At 37.8% G+C, this 25,963-nt stretch overlaps 1 protein-coding gene across 3 annotated transcripts; it reads left to right on the top strand.

Moving 5' to 3' along the window:
* The first annotated feature begins 901 nt into the window (after nt 1-901).
* On the top strand, nt 902-8,559 carry LOC127835339 (uncharacterized). Of its 3 annotated transcripts, XM_052361715.1 has the most exons (5): nt 902-1,038; nt 1,227-1,837; nt 2,258-2,416; nt 5,392-5,718; nt 5,996-8,559. In XM_052361715.1, the coding sequence occupies exons 2-4, from the start codon at nt 1,451-1,453 to the stop codon at nt 5,701-5,703; spliced, it is 858 nt and encodes a 285-aa protein (XP_052217675.1). In that variant the 5' UTR covers nt 902-1,038; nt 1,227-1,450; the 3' UTR covers nt 5,704-5,718; nt 5,996-8,559. The 3 variants fall into 3 exon arrangements, with proteins under 3 accessions (XP_052217675.1, XP_052217674.1, XP_052217673.1); XM_052361714.1 differs by lacking the exons at nt 1,227-1,837; nt 2,258-2,416; XM_052361713.1 differs by lacking the exons at nt 902-1,038; nt 1,227-1,837; nt 2,258-2,416 and adding an exon at nt 2,465-2,740.
* The last annotated feature ends 17,404 nt before the right edge of the window (nt 8,560-25,963 follow it).

Raw genomic sequence — 25,963 nt, 5'->3', positions numbered from 1 at the left:
GATTTCAATCGGATTTTCAGTGATATCCTTAATAAAAACACGTTTTCTTACGATTCTGCCCATATATATAGCTATGAACTGTCACTTTAACTCTGCAAGACTGCTTACTTAAAGCCCGTATAACGCTCAAAATCAACGAATATTTCGTTAAGTATTTCGTAAAACAAAATAAATTTTACACATAAACAATCAGAGTTACTCATACCAAAGCCAAAATGTTACCTTGTTTTTTTTTAAATATGTTACGAAATGTTCGTTGATTTTGAGCGTTATAGAGACTTTAAATCTGTAAGACTGTTACTTAACTCACATCTCCAATAGAACTTATCAGAATACCTTCGCTTTAAATTTGAACACAACAACCATTTTTATCTGTCCAACAGTGTGCAAAGTTAACTTTTGTCCGTATGTTTAATATGTTAAAACCATTAGTCTGCTGATGGTTCAGTTCAAACGCGAAGATTAGGGCCTGGTTGCTCGAGACCGTATTGGACTAGTTCAGCTATCAGCCGTTCTTTTTTGGATCAAGCTATTTATGTGACTTAATTGTTAACCGTTTAAAAAGATATGTGTTAATAATTGTTAACAAATATGTATGCGCGAATAATTTGCAAATGTTTAATATTAATATCATTTCTTTCAAAATAAGTTTCATTTGGGTATGAAGTTAACAGACTGTTACCTTAACCGGCGGTTAGAGCTTGGGGCAACCAGGCCTTAGATCTGAGTAGGAATATTATCAAACCAAACGTAAGGTAAGGTAACGCAGAGATTTGACTGGAACCAGCATAGTTGGATCAAAAGCTGTATGTGAGAGCAAGGAGCGACAACTCTGTGTGGAGATTTGTAGTTTACACATTCTTCAGTTGTCTACCTCGATATTATTATTCATATACATGTAGTTTACTTCCGTAACAAATGAAAACCCACACAGCTTGTAAACAGATCTTGATTTAAACCAATACAAACGATCATTTGATATCGAGTGAGTTATTGTGATGCAGTGTTATTTATGGCAATGCCATAAAGCTCAGTTTGGTAAGTTTTTACATCGTTTATTGTTGTTAATGTGAGTACAATGACAAATAATTAAGAATCTATGCACCTTCGATTTCATTCAAAACTGTCGATTGTTATTTATTAGTGTTTTTTTTCTACGAAAGGATTTTGATAGAATAAATTAGTTCTTGAACAAGAGCAAAAGCTATTTTGACTGTGTTTTGCAGAAAAATATAAGTGTAACGGAAAATGTCGGACTACAAGGAAATCATTCGCAACCCGGAAACCCTGAACTGGTTTAAGGCGGCCATGGGTATGAACATAACACGTGACTGCTTGCTTGATATTGTAAGGGAGATAAGTCAGGTGTGTTATGATAGCATTCGTAGAGAGATCAAGCAACAACACGGTGTCATAGAGAGCGTTGTCTGTAATCAGTGCCACACTCCAAATGTCGTACCGTGTGACCCTACGAACATATGCTGCAAAAAAAAAACGTGGGAAATGCGAATTTCATGTTATTCACAAGCCGCAAAATTGCCCAAAAAATAATTTATGCAATGCAATTTGTAAACAACTAGTAAAACAACACCGATTTCGCTCTCAACAAAACCCACACAGCTGTAAAGGTCCTACGTGGATAAACACGGATGCCTCTAAATGGTGCTCAGAGCCCTGGCAGATTTCAAAGTGCTTCATGTCAAAAGATGGGTATCAAGACGTCAACCAAGCAGAAGGTACCGACTTTAACGGCATAGTCAACGTCATATACAACTGTGAATACTTCCAAACGTATTTCAAGGACGACCTGACACAACTGGAAAATGTGTGCACGAAGGTAACATAACGGAGGAAACAACTTAATATTACGTCGATTTGTATTTAGAATTAAAAACAATAATGTAAGGAGGTACGCAATATAATTAAAATCAAAGTCCGAGTAAAATATTGTGTCTAACATTTCATACACGTATAAACTCTACTCTAGAACATGCCGAAAGTAAAAACTAAACGTACCACATGAGAAACAATTTAACTTTTTTTACACAACTGTGTATGTTAACAAACACTGCATGAATATAACGTTCAAAATAGAAGAAATTTGGGCGCATTTGTTTACAATATTGTTATTACATGACTGAAAGGGCATACTCTCTGTAAAATCGTCATGCCCAAGCACTTCATGAATATTTTTGTGTGTATATATGATAAAACAAATGAATTAATCACATAAGTTATCAACTAACTCACATTCTAGGCCAGAGATGTGGGGCGTGCTGTACGACATTCCTCCACAATGTCCATGACGATACAGAACAGTGACAGAGCCATCGACACGCTGGTATCGCTAATGCAGAACCTAAAACACGTCGATCACCAAGCTGCGTCACGGACGGCAGTGGACAAGTTAACACAGTTTTAGTGTTCATTTTAGCTCACCTTGTGGTCAGGTCAGCTTGATCAGACAGCCTGCTACTAGTACCACGTAACTAAATACAACTTGTACCGTGGGCGGCGACTAAACCGGCTCCGCCACTATACAATCACGATAATTCGGACTGCTTAGTGAGGAGGGTATCTGGGTAACCCAGCAGCACAAAGAATAAGACCTGACATAGGGCATATAAAAACTGTATAGTGTAAACGGCTAACCCAGGGGCAGTGGGCATATGACACACATGTACGGGAAAATAAGACACCCCGCTAGTACCACTAGTCCAGGGGAGCACATTAGACAAGGGTGAGTACAACTTCAGTCTACCGGCCAAGGTTACGCATTGCAGGTTAGGTTTTGGTGAATCATAGGCTTAGAGAGTCAACCCCTACTTCCAATCCGGAGCAGGAGTACCCAATGCGGTCTAAAATTCTTTCTGGTAATTCATGCGACGCTGCTAGTGCAAAGATGTATCGGCTTTGCCTTTCCACTGGACTTATAAGCTTGTGTGGAGAATGAGAAAGTGTTAGAACACTGTTTTCAGGATAATCGAATGACCTCCAGATCATCAGTGATGCCCGAAATACCTCATTTAGCAATTATGAATTAGTGAGACTACAGTTGGACATCGCTATACTGCAAGAGACGCGGCTTGATGATTCTGGAACAATAAGAGAAAATGACGTTACATTCTTCTGGCAAGGGAGTGCCACAGAGTATGGCGTTGGTTTCTCCGTCCGTAATCCTCTGCTGGGGATGATAAAACCATGCCAACAAGAAACTGCAAGAATGTTATCACTACGTCTCCACGCCACCTTTGGGCTAGGCAACCTGATCAGTTTTTCTGTACCAACAATCAGTTCCACCAAGAAGTTCAATGACGATTTCCACTGCCAGATAGACTTGCTTATCAACAGGATCCCGACAGAAGAACACCTGGTATTGCTGGTTGACTTAAATAACAGAGTGGGCGCCGATCACGACTCTTGTTCCCCATGTCTGTAAAACATCGGCGTTGGAAGGATAAATAAAAATAGGCAACGACTGCTTGTGCTGTGCAAATACCATGACGTCAGCATAACCAACATCCTATTCCAGACCAAACCACCACATAAATGACTAAAGAAGGCAATCGAGAGCCTGTCCTCAGGAAAAGCCTTACGGAAAGATTGCATACCTGAAGTCCTTAAATGCGGCAACAGTGCGCTTCTAGAACATCTGCACAAACTCCTGTCAGTGCTGGAAAGAAGGATCGGTAACTCAGGACATGAGAGATGCAAAAATCATCACCCTCTTCAAGAACAAGGGCGATAGAAGCGACTGCCACATTAATTGAGGTATATCCCTCCTGAGTGCTGTGGTTCAAGTCTTAGCACGTGTCGTCATGAACAAACTACATAAGCTTGCTGATATAGTGTTGCTAGGGTCAATGTGCGTGTTAACTCAGAAAAATTAAACATAGATCTGATGTTCTCTATCAGGTAACTGCAACTTGCAAGTAAAGTGCAGAGAGCAACACAAGCCCCTTTTCCTGGCCTTCATAGATCTGCCTAAAGCGTTCGACCTTGTCAGCAGAGATAGATTCTTTACCGTTCAGACGAAGATTGGATACCCACCGATACATCTGAGTGTGATCCAGTCGTTCAAATACAAAATGAAAGGCACTGTGCAGTATGACGACTCGACCTTAGATGCTTTTGACATCCGCAGCAGCGTCAAACACGGCTGCGTCCTCGCCCCCCACTCTTTTCGGCTCCTTCTTCGATGTCCTGCTGCAGCATGCCTTTGGAACATGGAGCGAGGGTGTCTATTTACACACCTAGTCAATTGAAACTCCAAACATGTGTTCGGGGTCATTGTACGAGGTCACTGACGAAGTTCCGTTACTGACATGAAAAATCGCCAAATTATGCCCCTTTTGTTCTAAGAAAATTGGTTAAAGTAAACGTGCAACATCTCTATATCACTGTTTCTACTACAGGTATTCAATTCAAACTTCACATATGTGTTCGGGGTCATTGTGTGATGTCCTTTACTAAGATCATTTAACTCTGACCTGCAATTAAGAAAAAATATCCCCGTTTTCTTTGAAAATTGGTTAAGGTAAACGTGCAATATCTCCCATGTGAATTTTTCTGCCAAGCTACTCAATTATAACTTTACACATGTGAGGTCAATGACCAAGTTGTATAACACTCAACTGACATGCAATTAAGCAGAATTATGCCCCCTTTGTACTTTTGGGAATTTTAGATAACGTTTGCAAGCAACTACTCTATACCTGCATGTCTACCACATGTTGAAATGACACGTTGCATCTGCATTCAGGGTCTTTAGGAACATTCTTGACCAAGATCAATAACGTCGCCAGCTTTTAGCATGATTATGACCCTTTTTATGTCCCCAGTTTATACTGGGGGACATATTGTTTTTGCCCTGTCTGTTTCTTGGTTTATTTGCACAAACTTTAACATTGGCCATAACGTTTGTAATATTGAAGATAGCAACTTGATATTTGGCATGCATGTGTATCTACTGGAGCTGCACATTTTGAGTGGTGAAAGGTCAAGGTCATCCTCCAAGGTCAAAGGTTAAATATATGGGTCAAAATCGCTCAAAAGGGGACATAGTGTTTAAGAAACACATCACTTGTTGTGCTTATAACAATCCGGTTACGTTTTTCGTGCGAGATTAAATTTAGGTAAAGGTTTGAGGGCTACAAGTACATATCTCTTTAACAACTGCATATATATTAAACCCACACAATTGTTTTGGGAATTATCCTGCAGACCAATGCCCATAATTATGACCTGCAATGAAGGATTTGTCCAGAAAATATAGCGTATTGAAATTTTACATGTATAATTAATTTAATTTCGGTTACATCTCGAAAACTATTTCCAAATATATGTTTTATCGGTAAGACTATAATCCTTTCTTCCTGATTATGTTTACAGCTGAAGAATGGGACCCTAGCGATTACAGACGAAGATATCGCTACAACCTTTCAACATTTCAAAGAAAATTTGACGGGAGAAATTAAAGAAGCTCTTGAACAAGAAAAGGATACACTAGTCAGGGCTATGGATGATGCTTTAAAGAATACAGGTGAAAACATCAAAGAAGCAATCATCAATGCTGGAGACGGCCAACTTGCTTTTTGTTTAAAAGGAAAGGAGATGAAGTGCTTAATAAGTTGGACAAAGCAGCCTCAGTTAAGCATTCAGGAGTTACAGGTGACCAGACTACACCACCCACTGTTGAAATGAGCAGTACCTTATCTAGTAAGTGTTATGTATGTTTGTGATCAATGTCATCTTAAACGTAATTCATCTGGAATTGCTTCTTACACGTAAAAAAGAAATGTGCCGTTTTTACTAAGACTATACGCTAAACCAAAAAAAACATAACTATTTCTATTGCCAACTTTTTCAAAAGCTTGTTTGAGCAACTGTCCGTGTCGTTGTTGGCGATTCCATATCAAAGTACCTATTTCGAGCATAATGCATAAGACATTGTTGGTGTATTGTTATACATTTTAGTCGTTACCTTTGTTTGCAGAAATACAGTCGTGGTTAATCGAACAGTACCAAGCAATGTGTGTCGCGCCGGTTTCGATGCTAGATACGGACATAGATGTACCTTTAGAGCGGATCTACGTGACTCCGTCTATTACGGAGCTCAAGAGAGGCCAGAAACACCGCAATGGTGTGCATGACACGGACCAGCCCTCACCTTTGGGAACAGATGTAAGCAGCTACAATGGGTTATTGCTTCGTCACGGAAAGCCGGTAAATACAATTTATATACAAGGAAATCCGGGTTGTGGCAAAACGACATTTTCAAACAAGCTCGTTCTTGATTGGTGTAAAGCTCAATCGACAATAGTTACTTCCAAAAAAAACACAAGCAGCACAACAACTAGAAAGCAAACATCAAAGCCAACAGCATTCAGCGATCTTGACACTTTGCTAGAATACAAATTTATGTTTTTTGTATCATTACGTGATTACAGTGGAGATAGTTGTAACGTCAATCAGATGATTAAGGATGCTTTAAAGAGGAACGATCTTGATTGGGATGATAGTGTATGGGAACATAAATGTATTGTTCTAACCGATGCCGCGGACGAATGGTACCACCCCGAAATACCTTTCCCTCCGCCATCTGATTCTACATGCATGTGTCCTAAAGACCGTACTATGCCGCTATATTTGCAGCGAAGTAACATTACCAACATTATAACCGCACGACCATGGAAATTTGCCGACCTCACAATTAGCGATACTTTAACGCGTACATTTGAAATTTCCAGCGTATTGGACAACAAAACGTTGGCGAAAAATGTGTTTCGTGTTTTAGCCGAGAAAGACTGTATATCGGAAAAGGATCAACACGCCAAATCTACTGACTTCTTTAAAGAAATAAAGACACAAAACTTGGAACATCTCATTACAATACCAGCCATGTGTGTTCAGTTATTTCATCAGTTCTACGTTGGGCGTTTAACGATGGGTTCACTTTGTGCTTTATACATCAATATGCTAGATATGCATATAGCCAGGGGACTGCACAAACTTCAAATAAAAGAATTTACCGCCGGAGAAAAATATTGTGGGGATATACCAGATATATTAAGAACAGAAACAGCCGAGTATGTGCAGGCTAATTTGTCGCTGGTTTGTTCCGCCAGTGAACTTGCATTTAAAACGCTGACAGACACTAACAAACAATCATCACTTGTCTTTCGAAAAAACAAAATCACACAATTCATGACGCAAACAGAACTAGATTACATACTTCAGACAGGGATTATCACAAAGAAAAAGTCTTTGGCACTTTGCCCGGAAAAGAATGTTCCATATATGTTTGTGCACAAAACAATCCAGGAATTTCTATCATCGTTGTATATTGCCATGAATCAAACAGAAATGGACGCAATCATGCAAGCATTACAGATGGCCTTTTGTGATGGTCCGCATATTTTGGACATAGGTCAGGTGTTCATCTTTACGTGCGGAATGTGTCCTCCAGCAGCTGAAAGAATGTCAAAGCACATCATGGATGTCCTCACAAATGTACTGTCCAAAAATGTTCAGGAACGCGATTTGTCTTTTTATCATAATCATAAAGTTCAAAATATTGTATGCGATGGCTTTATTGAAGGGACGGCAAACGAGCAAGCGTACCTACATATAAATTACAGTCATATCGTACATGACCATCATTTGTTCTTTCTTATTAGAAAGCATATTAGAATAAAGAGATGGAAGAGAATAAAGGCGGCCAAAACCTTAATAGATATGAACATATCCAACATTGTTAGTCTTGATTATATTTCTTTTGGTGGACCAGTTAACGAATACTGTTTGCAGGAAATTATATCGCAATCGAGAGAAACACTGTTGTATCTTAGACTCGTTCGCCCATGTCACATTGATCTACATGGTGTACAACTCAAGTACTTGTTATGTTGCGCGGATATTGATATAACCTCTGTAGACTGCAGCAATATGGTGTCATGTAGACTAAATAACGTAACACCATTAACAGAAAGGGTCCTCTTCGAGTCGATGTCAGCAACTGGTGAAAACATCAGCTTTCTTGGGATTTCAGAGTGTACGAATATTCAACTTTTCTGTGAAGCTCTTCAAAACCTTAGACGTCTACACACGCTTGAATTACGACATACACTACTTGATGATATGCCGCTGCACGATCACTTTCCTGTATCAATCAGGCGAGTTAGATACATTGCAACACGTGTTTCCGTTCAAGTTATAAAGTCGATGGTGGAATGGTCAAAGTCACGTGACGTTTGCGTGAAATGTAAAATAAATTGGTGTACAGTTCTGTCTGCGGATTGGCAGTACGTCTGTGACTGGATAAAGCAGCAGGACGGCATTGATTTCCATGAGCCTAAAAACCATACTAAACCATACCATACTAAAAACCATACACGTATTTGCTGGAGCAAGCGTGTAAACCTTGAAGTAAATAATTAAAAAGTTGTTGATTAAATGTGTTATGAGTATGATGCATATAAGTGTTATGATGTTATGTATTGAAATAAGAAAATGATCAAATAATACTTAAAGATTTTTAAAAAAATATTTGTGTTAAAATGTGTTGTTTGTCGGTTATCTGTGTATTATGTCTGAACATGCCATGGATATTCTACGGGTATCTTTACATTTGCATCTATTTCGAAGTTACCTACGGTATTCTCATATTGCTAATACAGTTTTGTTCGATAAAGTGCGGTATTGTATCTATATGTTATCGTAAAAGCTTGATGTCTGATAAATATAGCCTAGTAACCTACACGAAAACACCAGGTAATAAATCAAACTAAACCTGATGTAATATGTTGCACCGAGACATGGCTCAAACCGGAGATTCACACTTCCGAGATCTATCCTGACTCCCTTAATTACGATGTATACAGAGATGACCGTACACACTCCCAGGGTGGAGGGGGCCTTATAGCCATTACCAAATCCCGAGTTTACCAAGAAGAGTCAGATGTCATAACCAAATGCAACTTATGCTGGGCAAAGGTCACCATCCCCGGAGTAAGATCATTATACATAAGATCATACTACCATCCCCATGAGAATAACAAAGAATCCCTAGATGAAGTATGTTCATCATTAAAACTCATCCCCAAGAATAGCATCATCAGGCCCTAGGAGACTTTAACTTTCCTGATATTGGCTGGACAGACGAATCCCTTAAGCCTACCTGCAAACACAGGGAATTGTATGAAGATTTTCTAGAAAACATGGTCACCTATAACCTTGAAAACATAGTCAAAATCCCCACTAGAAAATTGAATATCCTCAACCTATTTCTAACCAATCTGCCATCAGCGATCTGTACCGTAAAAACACTACCAAGTCTTGCCACTTCCGACCACGACATAGTTTTTTCATGAAATACAAATCAACAAGGGTCGTGAACTCCAACCTGAAAGAAAAATCCCATTTTACAAATGTGCTTATTGGTCACAGCTAAAACAAGATATTGAAAAAATTCGTATGGAGTTTCTAACTACTAATTATACAAACCCCGACACTGCTTGGACGGACTTCAAAGTTAAACTTAACCATCTATGTGAAACCCATATCCCGACACAAACGACAAAGATCAGACAAGACTTGCCATGGATCACCCCATCCATTAGTAGAGACAGACTATACCAACAAATCAAAAATAAAGTCTGCAGACCAAAAGTTAACATCCCCGTTCAAAAACCATAAAGGCCTCCATCCACAGCCAAATAAGGAAGTCCTATTGGCATTACCTAGAAACGGTTATCTTTGATGGTGACTCACAACCAGGTAGAAGCAAAAAAATATACAGTTTTGTCAAACACAACAAATCCGAAAACTTCGGATCGTCACCACTCAAGTCAGAAGGTATCACCCACACAAAACCTACTGACAAGGCCAACATCCTAAATAGACAGTTTGAATCTGTTTTCTCTTGGCCCCAGCCTCTCAGCCTGAAGCAGGCCTGCAGCACCCTTATAAACAAGGTGAAGTCTCAAATGCACTCGATAACTATTATAGAAGAAGGTGTGGATACACTCTTGAGTTGTCTCTGCCCCAGTAAAGCATCCGGCCCAGACCAGATTTCACCACGGATACTTAAAGAACTTCACAAAGAGATTTCACCCATCATTTGTAAGATATTCCAATTATCCCTTAGCTCAGGTATTGTTCCATCAGACTGGAAGAAAGCAACCATAGCCCCCGTGTTTAAGAACGGATCAAGGTCAAAACCAAGCAATTACAGACCCATATCACTTACATGTATTGTCTCTAAACTGATGGAACACATAATTGTCTCAAACTTAATGTCCCACTTTGATAAGCACAAGCTCCTTTCCCCTTTTCAACATGGATTTAGGTCAAAACATAGCTGCGAGACACAGCTGATAAGTTTTTCCCAAGAACTATTTGACTCTCTAGAAAATGGTCAACAAGCCGACGTAACTGTAATGGATTTCTCCAAAGCATTCGATAAGGTCGATCACCACAAGCTTATCCACAAATTATCCAAGCTTGGGATGAACTTATAGGTCACATCCTGGATAAGATCCTTCCTCAATAACCTAACACAGAGTGTTGCGGTTGAGGGTCATATCTCGGATGAACTCCCAGTTATGCCTGGTGTCCCACAAGGGTCAGTCATAGGTCCCTGCCTCTTCCTGACATATATAAATTACCTCCCTGAAAGTACAAAAAGTAAGGTTAGGTTATTTGCTGACGACATTGTAGTCTACCTGACAATCAAGTCCCAGTCCGATTCAGAACAATTTCAAAATGACCTCTACCAACTAGAACCATGGAAAAGAGATTGGGCAATGGAATGTAACCCTGATAAGTGCGAGGTGTTACGTGTCACTAAATAAAGAAACCCCATCATATTCCCCTACACCCTCCATAATACTGAATTAAAATCAACTGCCAATGCCAAGTACCTTGGGGTATCCTAACTTAGGACTTAAACTGGTCAAAACACATTAATAATATATCCCTTAAGGCCAAAAACTCCCTCCATTTCATAAAGAGAAACGTTAGGACCCAGAATATCAAGGTTAAGGAAGCTACCTATACCACGTACGTACGCCAACAACTTGAATATTGTTTAGTTGTGTGGCAAAATTTCTTGGTGGATAAACTAGAAGGGGTCCAACGAGCAGCAGCCCGGTATGTCATCAATAATAATGCATACACCAGTAGTGTCACCCTTATGCTACAGACCCTTCATTGGAACACCCTTGCCCACCGCCGCATGACCAAGTCCCTCACAATGCTATACAAAATTCAACACCAGCTTGTCAACGTGGACCACTAGCACCTTACCCCTACAAGAAACTTAAACTTTGTAATCCCCCAATCACGCATCCAGTATCACATGACTTCCTTCTTTCCCTGAACTACAAGGTATTGGAATGGTCTTCCATACCCGGTCAAATCAAGCCCCGATCTCGATTCCTTCAAAACGAGACTCGGGGAGGTAAAATTCTTAGTTGTTGTCCCTGTTTTTATTTTTAACCTAACACTGCACTTCTGGAATATTCTAACTTAACTGTATATATCTTAAATACTTTTTCTTTTAGATGCACTTTTTAACTGACTAACACTGGTTTCCCTGACAACGCGCCTCCCATTTATAATCATGATTGATTGTTCGGGAGTATACCGTAGGTGTAGAAAAGCGTAAAATATATAACTAATTATATTCGTAATTAAATCACTTGCTTGACAAGAGACTAATTTGAAGCTAGCACATCTAGGAAGGGATCTTAAATCATTTTTCAACACGAAATAACCTTAATAATGACCATTATGTGTGTATACACCTTACTATAAATAGTAACATAATTACATTGATGTTTTTTTCTGATATTGTTTGGAAAAGCCCGAGAATACACGAAAGGTGGGCCGATTTGTTTATACATCTTACTATAAATAGTAACATAATTGCGTTGATGTTTCTTCTGATATTGTTTCGAAAAGCCCGAAACTACACGAAAGTTGTGCCGATTTGTTTTTACACCTTTCTAAAAATAGTAACATATTTACGTTGACGTTTCTTCTGATATTGTTTGGAAATAGGCCGGGAATACACGAAAGGTGTGCCGATTTGTTTATACATCTTACTATAAATAGTAACATAATTACGTTGATGTTTTTTTCTGATATTGTTTGGATAAGGCCGTTAATACAGGAAAGGTGTGTCAATTTGTGTATACACCTTACTATAAATAGTAACATAATTACGTTGATGTTTTTCTGATATTGTTTGGAAAAGCCCGGGAATACACGAAAGGTGTGCCGATTTGTTTATACATCTTATATTGAAAAGTAACATATTTACATTGATGTTTTTTCTGGGATTGTTTGAATAAGGCCGGGAATACACGAAAGGTGTGCCGATTTGTTTATACACCTTACATTAAATAGTAACGTAATTACATTGATGTTTTTCTGGGATTGTTTGGCCACGGCCGGCAATTCACGAAAGGTGTGCGGATTTATTGATACCTCTTACTATAAATAGTAACATAATTAGGTTGATGTTTTTCTGATATTGTTTGGATTAGGCCGGTAATACACGAAAGCTGTGCCGATTTGTTTATACACCTTACTACAAATAGTAACATAATTTCGTTGATGTTTTTTTCTGATATTGTTTGGATCAGGCCGGGAATACACTAAAAGTGTGCCAATTCGTTTATACACCTTACTATAATAGTAACATAATAACGTTGATGTTTTTCTGATATTGTTTGGAAAAGGCCGGGAGTACGAAAAAGGTGTGCCGATATCGCTCTTATGCTTCCAGTTTTGTCAAATACCGGTTGGTATCGGCAACACGATCGATTTAACGTGCCGTAATAATTACGTCATAAGCAACGTTAAAATTGCAGCCGCGGATCGTGCCTAGTTTAATTAAGTTGAATGTCGAATTAGATGTGTAAAAAATTGCATTTTTGATATAAGATTAAAACATTCTTTGTTGGACTTGTTAAACAGTATGTTGATATTACAGACATGTTTATGACATACTAAAACATGATTTTCAGTGCCCACGAGACAAATACGCTGTTTGTTACCGGAGTGTTTGTGTATCTTCCCGCTTCAGTAGTTAATTGACGTGAAGATTTTCGGAGTAGGGCAAGAGATGTTCGAAATTTTGGCTCTCGTATGACATTGAGATCTTGCTTTGGATTTAATGCCTGTTGGAATCGAAATCTTGCAGAGTTATTAATGTCCGAGCACCAACGTTGGTGATACGTGTCTTATATCCATTTCTTTACCGAGTCTGATAGGTCTATTTTTTTATCGTAATCAATAAAAGCATTGTACAGTGCAGTTATATCTAGTTAAACTGTTTTCTTGCAATAGTTAAGCATATTTATGTTTCTATATATTCCTAGTGGAATGCGACCGAGTTCGCCGTATAAAGCAATTCGATGTGTAGATTACTTGAACTCTATGTATTTCGAAGAAATTACACATAGATCATTTCGATGTCGTTGGATAGGTGAACACCTCATTTTTCGGAACAAACAATTAGGTACAAAATTATCATATCGTAAAATAGTTTAATTTTTATGAATGGGTAAGTCCGTGTTTTGAAATTTGCACCATTATAAATGATAATAAGTCTATAAATCATGTGAAGAAAGGTATGGTTCTGATATTCTTTACTTCTCCTAAATGTCCTCTGCCATTAATTGAAAATTTATTTGAATAAGTTTATTGCTTTATGTTTTATGCACCTCACAAAAAACGGACTATACAGACGTAAACAAAAGAAATAACTTTAACAATGCTTAAAAGATAGTTGTAGGTCTTGCCCTGCGCACAACCTCTCAATATTCTCTATCATTTTCAATAGTTGCATTAAAATAACTTCAATAATCAATGAGGTATATTCCGCACAAGAAGTTTGACTTAAGGTATATAACTCTGTACATTCTGATTATTTTTTTTCTTTGTTATTTTACTCTTTCATTAAGCTCTATATCAGCATTTGGAATTTTATTTGAATCCCTTCATTACTTTATAAGTTATGCACTATACAGCACAAGACACGAACTATAGAAAGAAATAAAGTACAATATAGCCAAAAATACCGATTTTGAGTTATTGTGGTAATCGTACTCACCCTTTGATTTAATGTCTTCTAGCAATGTACCAAGTTTCATTTAAATATATTCAATACTAAGGCAGTAATTCAATGCACACGTAAATTGGCGAAAAAGTCAATACTTTAAGTCCCGATGAGAGAGGTATGGTTCTTGTACTATGTTCTTCCCTGAATGCTCTTTATTGGTATATTAAGGTCTTTTTGAAACCGTTTTATACTTTCAAAGTGGAGCTCTGCACAAGAATATACACTACAAAAGAAATGGACAGTAATACCGGTAATAGGACAAAGGGAAATAATTCCAAAGATAATGTTGAAAGAGTAGTGTATCTTGAGATCATAAAGCATTTTTTAATGTTATTTATGTTGTATAAATGCTGCCGGTTTAAATTTACATACAACATTCAGCGTTCAGAACGAGTGCTTCAAAAACGTGATAACTGTAATTTTAATACATTTCCCGAAGACACTCAAGTTTTAAAAATTGAGCGTCGTGTATGAATACCGGGACATGAAGAAATTCGGCATCAACTCATACAATCATATATTTTGTCTGTCAAATTTTGAAAAGAAAAATTAGATTAATACATCCACCATCTTATAAACATTGGTAAATACTGGAGATTCCAACATGGATGAATTGTAGTATGTAAATACAAATTATACAATTATACAAAATTAAACATGTTAAGTGCAATACACAGTTAAAACGTTATGAGTAATTAATGGTATTGAGATGAAATTTCATTTTAATTATAAACGTATAAGATTTAATCAGATATCTAACGTGCGCTTAAAAGATTTATGGTGTTGTGAAAATTCTAAAATGACGGGGATTTTGGAGCTTGCTCAGTAGTGGCCTCGGGCTCAGATGCGTTCATTTTCAACCGGAAGAAAGACTGTCTCTTGTCGGAGTTGGGCGAATGGATCGAACAGTTTGGATTTGATCAGTTGTCTAGAGAACGCGTCGTGCTACGGTACCCTACCAACGGGGGCCTGTTGTGTCAATCGTACGCGTGTATAAAGGGCATCAAGTGGAAAAAACAAGTATTTTTTAAGTGGTGTATATAATGTGGATACGCGATAGTTCTTGTGATTGTGTGCGCGCGGAATAACTACGCGTGTACACGTGAAAGTTGATTAGTGAGAATACATATCTTAAATATTTGCAATGTTCCAGATAGCTAACCAATGAGAATACAGATCTAAAATAAGACCATATGCAGAGACGTAGATAACATCTACGTCTCTCCATATGTCTCCTATAGCTGACCAATCGGAGTACATATCTAAAATATGTTCTATGTTCTTGATAGCTGACAAATGAGAATACATGTCTAAAATATGTCCTGAAACCCAGATAACTGACAAACTTTAATACATATTTAAAATATATCCCATGTCGCTGACAGCTGACAAATGAGCATAAATATCTAAAATATTTCATATATCACCTTGATGAGAACTGTGCACATGTGCAGGTATAAAAAGTACTTTATTTACATTAACAGACTCGGATTTTGATGAAAATCCACTTAACGTAATTAGTTTAAAGTTATTCATTAAATGCAGTCCTCGTATTATTATTAATTATCGCAAAATTCGCATATACATGTATTTAAATTATAGCTTCTACATTATTCAAAAGTGAAATGCCCGTATTTGTGTTTCTGTATATTTGTTCCTTGGATGCGGGCGCTTAAAAAAAAAACCCGATATCGAACTATGCGGCACACAAAAAATAATTGCTTTATTACAAAGGCTTGGTGTTTAATGAATGCGCTCGTCGCCGGAAGTCAAACAGTAAGTGCTTACCACACTGACGGCAACTGAAACTGAGGTGGGGACGCCATCGCAATCGCGCGCCGCCTCCAAGACAATGCGGAAGTGTATGGGCTGATGATCGGCGTTCAGACACCGGAAGGTATCCGCGAGCTCTACGAATAAGTATCGGCGCCACGGAGCACGCACATTTTCGCACGTGTGGATTACTAGGAAATGTCCCGGATGTTGGACGCCGTCGACCGCAAGATGGGACACTTTCCTTGCCCGCTTTCGGACATCAAAGATTGTTTCAAAGATCGTGAATTAATGTTACTTTGAACGATAATGATCTTTGCTTATATCACTATGTGGTACATGCAAATTGTTTAACACATTTTACATCTTTTTATCAAATTGTGTGTTTTGTTGTATTCGATTTGATTCTACCAAAAATGATGACTTAATAGCTGATTTCAAGAAATATGTCCTACCTCCAAACATTGACTGATATAACAACTTCCTGTAGTCGTGATATAAGAAAATGTATCAGACAGCATTATATCAGGCAAATATCAATGTAGCGATATGAAAAATGGGCGCAGATACACACCAATAGCACATCATTAAACATTAATCCGTGATTTGTTACATTCATTCTTTAAACAACTAAGTTTTTTTTCAGTAAAGTGCAACCGCGCGTTTGAACGGTTAGAAAAATGTTGGATCAGTGTGGGGACTTCATATTAAAAAGGCGCGGTTGCACTTTACTAGAAAAAACAACAACAAATTAACAAGAGATGTGTTTGTCAGAAACACAATGCCCCCTACTGTGCCGCTTTGACCTTGAAGGATGACCTCGACCTTTCACCACTCAAATTGTGCAGCTCCATGAGATACACATGCATTTAACAATTTTTTGTTGACCTTTGACCTTAAAAGATGACATTGACCTCGACTTTTCACCATTCAAAATGTGCAGCTTCATGAGATACACATGCATGCCAAATATCAAGTTTCTATCTTCAATATTGCAAAAGTTATGACCAACGTTAAAGTTTTCGGACGAACACAAAGACTGACAGACGGACGGACTGACAGTTCAACTGCTATATGCCACCCTACCGGGGACATACAAATCATGATACCTATAGAAAACATTCACGAATGAGCTAATTCTCAACTTTATCCCATTTTAAATGGTGAAATATTTAAAGACATCCTTAAAACTGTTACCTGGGTCGCGCCTGTGTTGATAATATTCTCCCAACACAGATCTTAAAAAGTCACGTGGCATAGGCATTGAGCAATTATGCTCTATAACTCTGCTAAAGTCTGCTGATGAGTTCGTTTGTTAGGCCGAAAACGATAAATTCATACCTATGAGTGACTATGGTAAGTATCTCTTCTAGATTTGAACGAAAACTCAAGTTGGAAGCAGAAAACCAAGAGGTATGAACATGTCTCATATAAGTATGCAAAAATGATCAAGTATCGCATATATGAGTCTCGTTCAAGTTGAATTGTTGCAGGCAAACGTTAACTTGAAGTTTTTTAGTACAAAAAGTGGCATAATTCGGTCAAATGGCTTGTCTGAGTTATGGAACTTGGTAAATGACCTCACGCAGACCCAAAACACTAAATATAAGTCAGACTATTTCGAGCTTAAAAACGGCTAAAACGGAGTGAACTCTCCTCGTAGAACAAAAGTCCTACACTGGATTACAACACGGAAGTTAATTCTATCAGCTCTCAAAAAGGGATACAATCTAACACAAACTGTATAATTTATATATTATAATTTTCTGTAATTTTATCATGATAAATAAGATCAATTTACATAATAAACTAAAATATACATATATAATAATATAGTTATAACATATTGCACTGCACCCATGCTTAGTTTAATTTACGTTTTAAAGAAGTATTAAGCCATTGCATTCTCTGACAAGACTTTGCAAATGAGCATCGCTCTAGAAAAAAGGTGATTAATGCATGTGCGTAGTGTCGTTCCGGATTAGCCTTTGCAGTCAGCACAGGCTTATCAGGGACGGCACTTTTATATTATTTTTCGTTTAAAGGAATTCTCTTCTTAGCAAAAATCAACTTAAGACAGAAAGTGTCGTCCCTGATTAGCCTGTGTGGACTGCACATGCGTTAAGCCCCGTTTTACCAGAACGAGGATCAAACATTAATAAAACAAAACCAAAAACATCAAAAACAATATATTTAATTTGTTAAAGAAACAATGGCTGTTTGTACAACATACATACCCCTATATGGGCTGTCAGTTGTAGTGGCAGCCATTGTGTGAATACCTTTTTTGTCACTGTGAAAGATGGTGGTGGTGGGTGGTGGTGGTGGGTGGTGGGTGGTGGTGGTGGTGGTGGTGGGTGGTGGTGGTGGTGGTGGTGGTGGTGGTGGTGGTGGTGATGGTGGTGGTGGTGGTGGTGGTGGTGGTGGTGGTGGTGGTGGTGGTGGTGGTGGTGGTGGTGGTGGTGGTGGTGGTGGTGGTGGTGGTGGTGGTGGTGATGGTGGTGGTGGTGGTGGTGGTGGTGGTAATGGAGGTGGCGGTGGCAGTGCCGGTGCCGGTGCCGGTCATGACCAATGACCCTATGCAGTTTCGCAATCACAGGCCTTAGCGTTCTTGAGTTATCATTCGGAAACTATTTGACTGCTTCAGGTCACTGTGACCTTGACCTTTGACCTAGTGACCTGAAAATCAAAAGGGGTCATCTGCCGGACCAATGTCCCTATGAAGTTTTGTGATCACAGGGTAACGCGTTCTTGAGTTATCATCCGGCCACCATTTTACTGCTTCAGGTCACTGTGACCTTGACCTTAGACCTAGTGACCTGAAAATCAATAGGGTTCATCTGCCGACCATGACCAATGTCCCAATAAAGTTTCGTGATCCCAGGCCTAAGCTTTCTTGAGTTATTATCCGGAAACCATTTTACTGCTTCAGGTCACTGTGACTTTGACCTTTGACATAGTGACATGAAAATCAATAGGGTCACCAATGTTCCTATGAAGTTTCATGATCCCAGGCGTAAGCGTTCTTGAGTAATATTCCGGAAACCATTTTCCTATTTCCAGTCAACCATTTTACTTCTTCAGGTCACTGTGACATTGACCTTTGACCTAGTAAAAATCAATAGGGGTCATCTGTCGGCCATGACCAATGTCCCTATGAAGTTTCGTGATTCCAGGCCTAAGCGTTCTTAAGTTATCATCTGGTATCGATTTTCCTATTTCCAGTCACTGTGACCTTGACCTGTGACCTTTGACCTAGTGACCTAAAAATCAAAAGGGGTCATCTGTCGGCCATGACCAATTTCCCTATGAAGTTTCAAGATCCCAGGCGTAAGCGTTCTTGAATAATTATCCGGAAACCATTTTCCTATTTCCAGTCAACCATTTTACTGCTTAAGGTCACTGTTACCTTGACCTTTGACCTAGTGACCTCAAAATTAATAGGGTCATCTTCCAGTCATGATCAATGTACCTATGAAGTTTCGCGATCCTAAGCCTAAGCGTTCTTGAGTTATCATCCGGAAACCCTTTGGTGGACACGCCGACATGTGCAAAGCAATATACCCCCTCTTCTTCGAATGGGGGCATAAAAATCTTGATAGTGAGCTGTTAAAGCAAGAAACACGAACATTTAATAATAATTAAAAATACAGACCTACGTGTACTTCAGATTTCTTAATGAAGTTACCTCGTACCCTTACAATGTGCGCAAACAAATAATTGTGTTCATGTAAAAATGATTATAATTATCAAAAACAATTTGTAGTTATAATTATCACAGAGTAATATCACTAAATCACAGATACACAGTGGTGTGTGACCTCTACACATAGTGGTTAGAGTCCTTGACAACAATTTCCATGGTAACCTCTGTTCACCTTGCCTGTGGAAAAATATGATAGTTTTGAGGAAGCGAGTATTCGCTATACTGTCTGAAATAGTCGAGGGCCCGCACTTTGTAGAAGCCCATGATATGGCTGTCTGAGGAAACACCTGTGATAGGAGCAAAACTGTTGTATATGATTAACAATCGAGCCTCGTTCTATGAAAACTGGGCTTACTGCATGGGCGTTAAGCATTGTCCCAGCATAGCCTGCACAGACTCATCTGGGACGACACTTTCCGCTTTCATGGAATTTTTTGTTGAATGGAGGTCTCTTCTAAACGAAAATTAATTGTAAGTGGAAAGTGTCCTCCCTTATCAGCCTGTGTAGACAGCACAGGCTAATCTGGGATAATACTTTATGCGCATGCATAAAGCCCAGTTTTCCATAACTAGGCTGTTTAAAGAAAAACCTGTGAAATAAATTAACATTTCAGAGATTTGAATGTGACACTGTCATATGTGATTAACATTCCTATATGAGATGCAATAGTTGTGCACTGAATTCTTAAAAATTACATGTACCACTGTTTGACTTTTGAGAAGAAACAAAAAGAAACATGTTGGTTATCAAAGCGTCATCCCTAATAGCAAAAAAATATTTTCTTTAAATATTAAATATGAAGAATTTGAATTTCCCTTCAATTACTGCCACAACATTGAGCATAAAATGCATTATTTTATGTCCATAGCTTGAAATGTTTTGCATCAAAATACGATAACATTTTTTCATTATCCTTAGATCATGATGGCAAAATGTTAAAAAACTGGGGCTAATTGTTGCCCTCGGAATTAGGACCGTAGGACAAAAGTTTAAAACATTAATCCCTCTACTTCAAGGAAACAGGTTGACTGTTCCAAAATGTCAATGAACATTTTATTGTTATTTGTTCTAATACTTAACAAACCTTGCACAGTTGAAGGTTGGTATACAAATGAGGTAGAAAATGCTAACCATAGCGAGGATCAATAGTGGTGTAGTTTGTATCATCCACTGAGTAGGCAACTTCGTAGTTTAGTATGCATCTACAAATATCAGAATTTGAGCCTTGTTCTGGGAAAACCGGGCTTAATGTATGTGCAAAAAGTGTCGTCCCAGATTAGCCTGTGCAGTCCGAAAGGGCTAATCAGTTACAACACTTTTTTCCCCATAATCTGGAGTTTTCGTTTACAAAGATTTTGTTTTACCAAAAAAGTGCAGTCTGCACAGGCTTATCTGGAATGACACTTTACATACAAGCATAAATCATTTTCAGAGAGCAAAGCTCAAATATCTTATTAATAAATAATATGGAATTCACAGGCTAATCTGGGTCAACAATTTATGCACATGCATTAAGCCCAGATTTCACAGAACGCGGCTCTAAAGATCTGCCCAAGTAATGATTCTTCCCAGGAAAAGGACTCAAACACGCCTTGAAAAAGCAAAGTTTTTCAATACCATCAAGGCAAAAAAGTTAAAAACGGTTTAAACCAAATTAACAGATGCCATATGCATATATGTACATTTACATGAATATGTTTGGTCATCATCTTCATTTCATTCGAACAAGTAATTTGCATATTACATTTTGACACGATAATTTCCATGTTCATCTGAAAGTAGAAATATTACAACATTATACAAATGAGCCTCTTTGCGCATTAGCTTGATTTTCTTTAAGAAGAGACTTTGTTTAAACGAACAAATTCCATTAAAGCGGGTAGTGTCGCCCCTGATCAGCCTTTGTGTACTGCTCAGGCCAATCTGACATGAAGCTTTGCGCAAATACTTTTAGCCCAGTTTTCTCAGAACGCAACTCATAATATGCCTTATAGCAGATAATTTTTCATGATTTGAGAGTTAGAGAGTGTACTTTGAATTCAAGCACTTATCGGACCAAGTTAGCAGTATCTGTCCACTGGTTGTATTAAGAATTTTCACGTTGTTGGGCTGAAATGCAGTACAAGTATTATGTATTCAAATAACCTAATGCCTGAAAATCCTACAACTGATAAGAGTATGCCTGATAAACCTACGACTGAGGAACCTACAACTGACCAGCCTATGCCTGATAAACCTAAGACTGACAAGTCTACATCTGATAAGCCTATGACTGATAAACCTACGACAGACAAGCCTACATATGATAATCCTATACCTGATAAACACACAACTGACAATCCTACATCTGATAATCCTTTACCTGATAAACCCCCGACTCACAAGCCTACATCTGATAAGCATATGACTGATAAGCATTTCGCATTGCATCTGTCCGCCGCGACATGCCGAGACAAGCCGCAGTCCGCGATATGACGCCGGGTCGATGCGCATAATAAAATAAAAAATCTTTGAAAAATGATTAGTTAGTCAATACATTTTAAAAGAACAATTATAATAATATTTAAAATCATAATTACGTTAATGTGAGCGGATTCAAAATAGATTAAATAGTTAATAAAAAGCATGTCGTTGTTTTGTTTTTAGTGATTGCATTCCCGTTTCTAAAGAAATTGCTGTAATCCTGATAGGAATAATTATTATTTAAAAGAATGCAAATTTAAAAAAAAAATCGAATTTATTAAGTCAAAACACGAGTATCAAGGGCATGTATGAATTAATTGGCAATAATCATTTATCATTTATCATTGTCATGTTTAGAATCGGCAAAAGTACTTAAAGTTACTTTGTGTTCGTTTATTGCGCCGTATAATTATTATCTTTATATTTAACAATCAACAAACATTTAAGTTTGTTTTGTTTTTTTTTTTTTGGGGGGGGGGGGGGGGGGGGTTACGACAAAATGAACGCTACATCGTGTGTAGAAGCGGTAACCAGACAATTTATAATTTTCAAATGTCGAGCTACAGGCTTCTTTTAAAATAAATATCGATATATTTGAGGACGTGATATTATATAAATAGCATATAAAACATTATATAAAAATCATCCGCTTATTAAAACGTGAAATTAATAACTATGAAAGTAGCGTCAATCTAGGTTTCTAAGCTACGCAAATGTACATGTAGGTGTATATCTTTTCGCACGATCCTCCTTGTACATGTACATGTAACACTGCTTGAATAAAACAGCCAAACACTGAAACGAAAATAAAAATATATTAATACATTGTAACAAATAAACGCTACATCGTGTGTAGAAGCGATAACCACGGAATACGGTCATACACGTAACCATTCCCGGACAAAACCCTCCCGTCATTGTCATAGGGGGCGGACAAAACGCCTCCCATGAAAAAACACAGTGTTGCATTCATTAATCCGAAAAAAATACCCATTGTGTGTATTGTGTTTTCAGGGGTGTGAAATTGAAAGATGAAACTATATACATACCGCATTTCTAATGTGCATATATATCCGATAATCCAATTTTATATTTAATGTAATCACAGGTACTTGAAACAATTGTTTGGTCCTTATATATATATAATAAGAGTAAAGGTACCCAACGATGATTTCACAGGTGTACTGAATAACACACTTCAACGGCATTATAGATCAAACAATGCACACATATGTCGTTGTGGTTGCCAGCAGGAAGCGTCCATCTATGATAAAACACCTTTTATTTGATGAAAATCATCCAAGTATGTCCAAAACAGCCAAAAGTTTCACAAATAGCACCCCAAAATCAAAGTGTGTAATTCCTGACGCCAGCTGTCAGTAATGAATGAAGGCGATTTTCGGTCGATTGTTCACAATTAAACAAGAACTTTGCTATAAACTCCACACATGTGTTTCATTTACTAAGTTTGTCTTCGAACTACGGCGTTCTTAAGTCCCAGTTGAACGGTAAACAGTCGGAAATTCAGAAGAAACAACAAATTTAGTGTACTTTCACTTTCACGACCATCATTTTGAGGCAGAAATCGGCGTTACGGACAGAAGACGTTTTCATTGGTTGAAAATAAAATTGGTAAACTTGTTCTATAATTTACGACTTATTCAACCAATCGATAACAAGATAATAATTTACCGCGTTCCATCAATAAAATGGATTCAGTTTGAACATAAAATATAATATTTGGTGTATTTTCTACTTTTTCTGAGTATTTTTGTTGTGCCGTTACCAAAGAAGGCTTGTGGTAGTTAGTCATATTGATTAAAACTATCCATGAATATCTCATTTACGATTAGTGAGCGTTCTGAATCCATTTGTTTTTGTATGCGATTACAATACTCCAACAATGTCAGGTGGGAGTACAAAAATTACTTGGTCCTCTTGTTGTACATTTATCTGTGATATATTAATTAACCATCGTTCATTGTATTATCTATTTGAAATGTTTTGAAATTGAAAAACATCAATAACATATGATCCCAGATGGTAAAAATGTCATTTGCAAACTAGACTGTGTTTGAAATGTTGTGATTTTTTTATCTTGTTTTGCTTAATTGCCATTAAATATAGTAATTGTATTATTTGTGTTTTTACAATCAGTCAGTTGCATAAAAAAATCATTTCTAATTTCTCATGACATCACTTTTTGAACTACATGTAAATTATTAAGGGGTTTGTAAAGGATCTGAAGGTCCTTTGTCGATTATTTAATGGATAAACCAAGGAAAAATGGCCACTTTAATGTTCGTGTGTTCATTGCTTTAAACAGGGACCTTTTCTATATGTCCCTGCTTTAAATCCATCATCGTTTTCACGACGTCATTCTGACTTTGCATGGTGCCGCTAGACTTTTCTTCTTACATTAAATAATCTTCTGTAACCAGATGTATAATGAGCATGTTGGTTTTGACAATGGCGTATCAAGAACAAGAAAGCAATTCCGTCAATTGCTTAAAATACATTTTCCAAGAATTGAAGATTAATTGATCTAAATAAATGTTAGGTAGCGTTTTTTGTGAGTGCATTAATGATAAAGATCTTTGCAGATAAAAAAGAATATCTTTTATAAAAATGCTTGTTATGATGGTCTTAGTTTCATAAGCAAAATGTATCTTAATGCAATCAACTTTTCCAAACTTTATATATCGAGTGATTGTTAACTTTATTATTTCATTTACTTTCTTTAAATGTATGCAAAACATAACCAGACTTACGGTTGCTACCATGTTGTTTTGTATTTAGTAAGTTCACCACGGACCACTAAAACATGAAATGTAAGTTAAAAGATTGGAAAATGCATTCTGCATACATTTTTTTCGTAGAAGCGTTTACAAGATTTGATGCGCACTATGGTAAGTATTATGTCGAAGTTGTGGAAATTATTGAACTTATTTAAAATAAATTGTGGTAACAGCTTATAAAATATGCGTAGGCCGGAAATCGAACCCGGATCGACTGCTTGGAAGGCGACCTTGCTAACCTTTACACCACCGACGCTCATGTCTTATGGCGCTTCACACGTGTTACGTTTACTTTTTACGTTCACGTTACGTATCGGTATTGCGGACGTAAAAATGTGTCAAATGTGTGCACCATATGTTTGTCAATACCGGCCTACACTTTTGACTTTAATTTTTATCAGACGTCCAATTAGCCGTGAAACGTATTGATATTTACTAGTTTTGTTAGTTTTGTCACAGGCAGTGGCTAGCCGTACGGCCTGTATTGGGACGTCGTACGGCTGTGTACGTATAGCCTTTCCTACGGCTTAATAAAGTATAGAATTGTCATTGAGTGCTGTTAATCAGAAATTGGTTTGTTTAAGCCCATAAAATCAATGTCATAGACTGCACAGGCTAATCTGGGATGACAATTTACGCATAAGCATTATGTCCAGTTTTCTCAGAACACGACACATGTGTTCATTTGTATAAGCAACAGCAAGAAAAATGCGTCGGCCGGGAATCTAACCCGGATCGACCGCTTGGAAGGCAACCAAGCTAACCTTTACAACACCGACGCTCATGACGTGTGAGTTACGTTAATGTGTATTTACAACGTCAGTGTTTTATTTGTATGCCCCCCTTCGAAGAAGAGGGGGTATATTGCTTTGCTCATGTCGGTCTGTCGGTATGTCGGTCGGTCGGTATGTTCACCAGATGGTTTCCGGATGATAACTCAAGAACGCTTAGGCCTAGAATCATGAAACTTCATAGAAACATTGATCATGACTCGCAGATGACCACTATTGATTTTGAGGTCACTAGGTCAAAGGTCAAGGTCACAGGTAAAGGTCACAGTTGCTGGAAATAGGAAAATGGTTTCCGGATGA

The sequence above is a fragment of the Dreissena polymorpha genome, chromosome 6 (genome assembly GCF_020536995.1).
Source record: "Dreissena polymorpha isolate Duluth1 chromosome 6, UMN_Dpol_1.0, whole genome shotgun sequence".
In the NCBI taxonomy this organism is placed as follows: domain Eukaryota; kingdom Metazoa; phylum Mollusca; class Bivalvia; order Myida; family Dreissenidae; genus Dreissena; species Dreissena polymorpha.
Note: the sequence above shows the minus strand (reverse complement) of the source record. Positions and strands in the feature narration are given on the sequence as shown.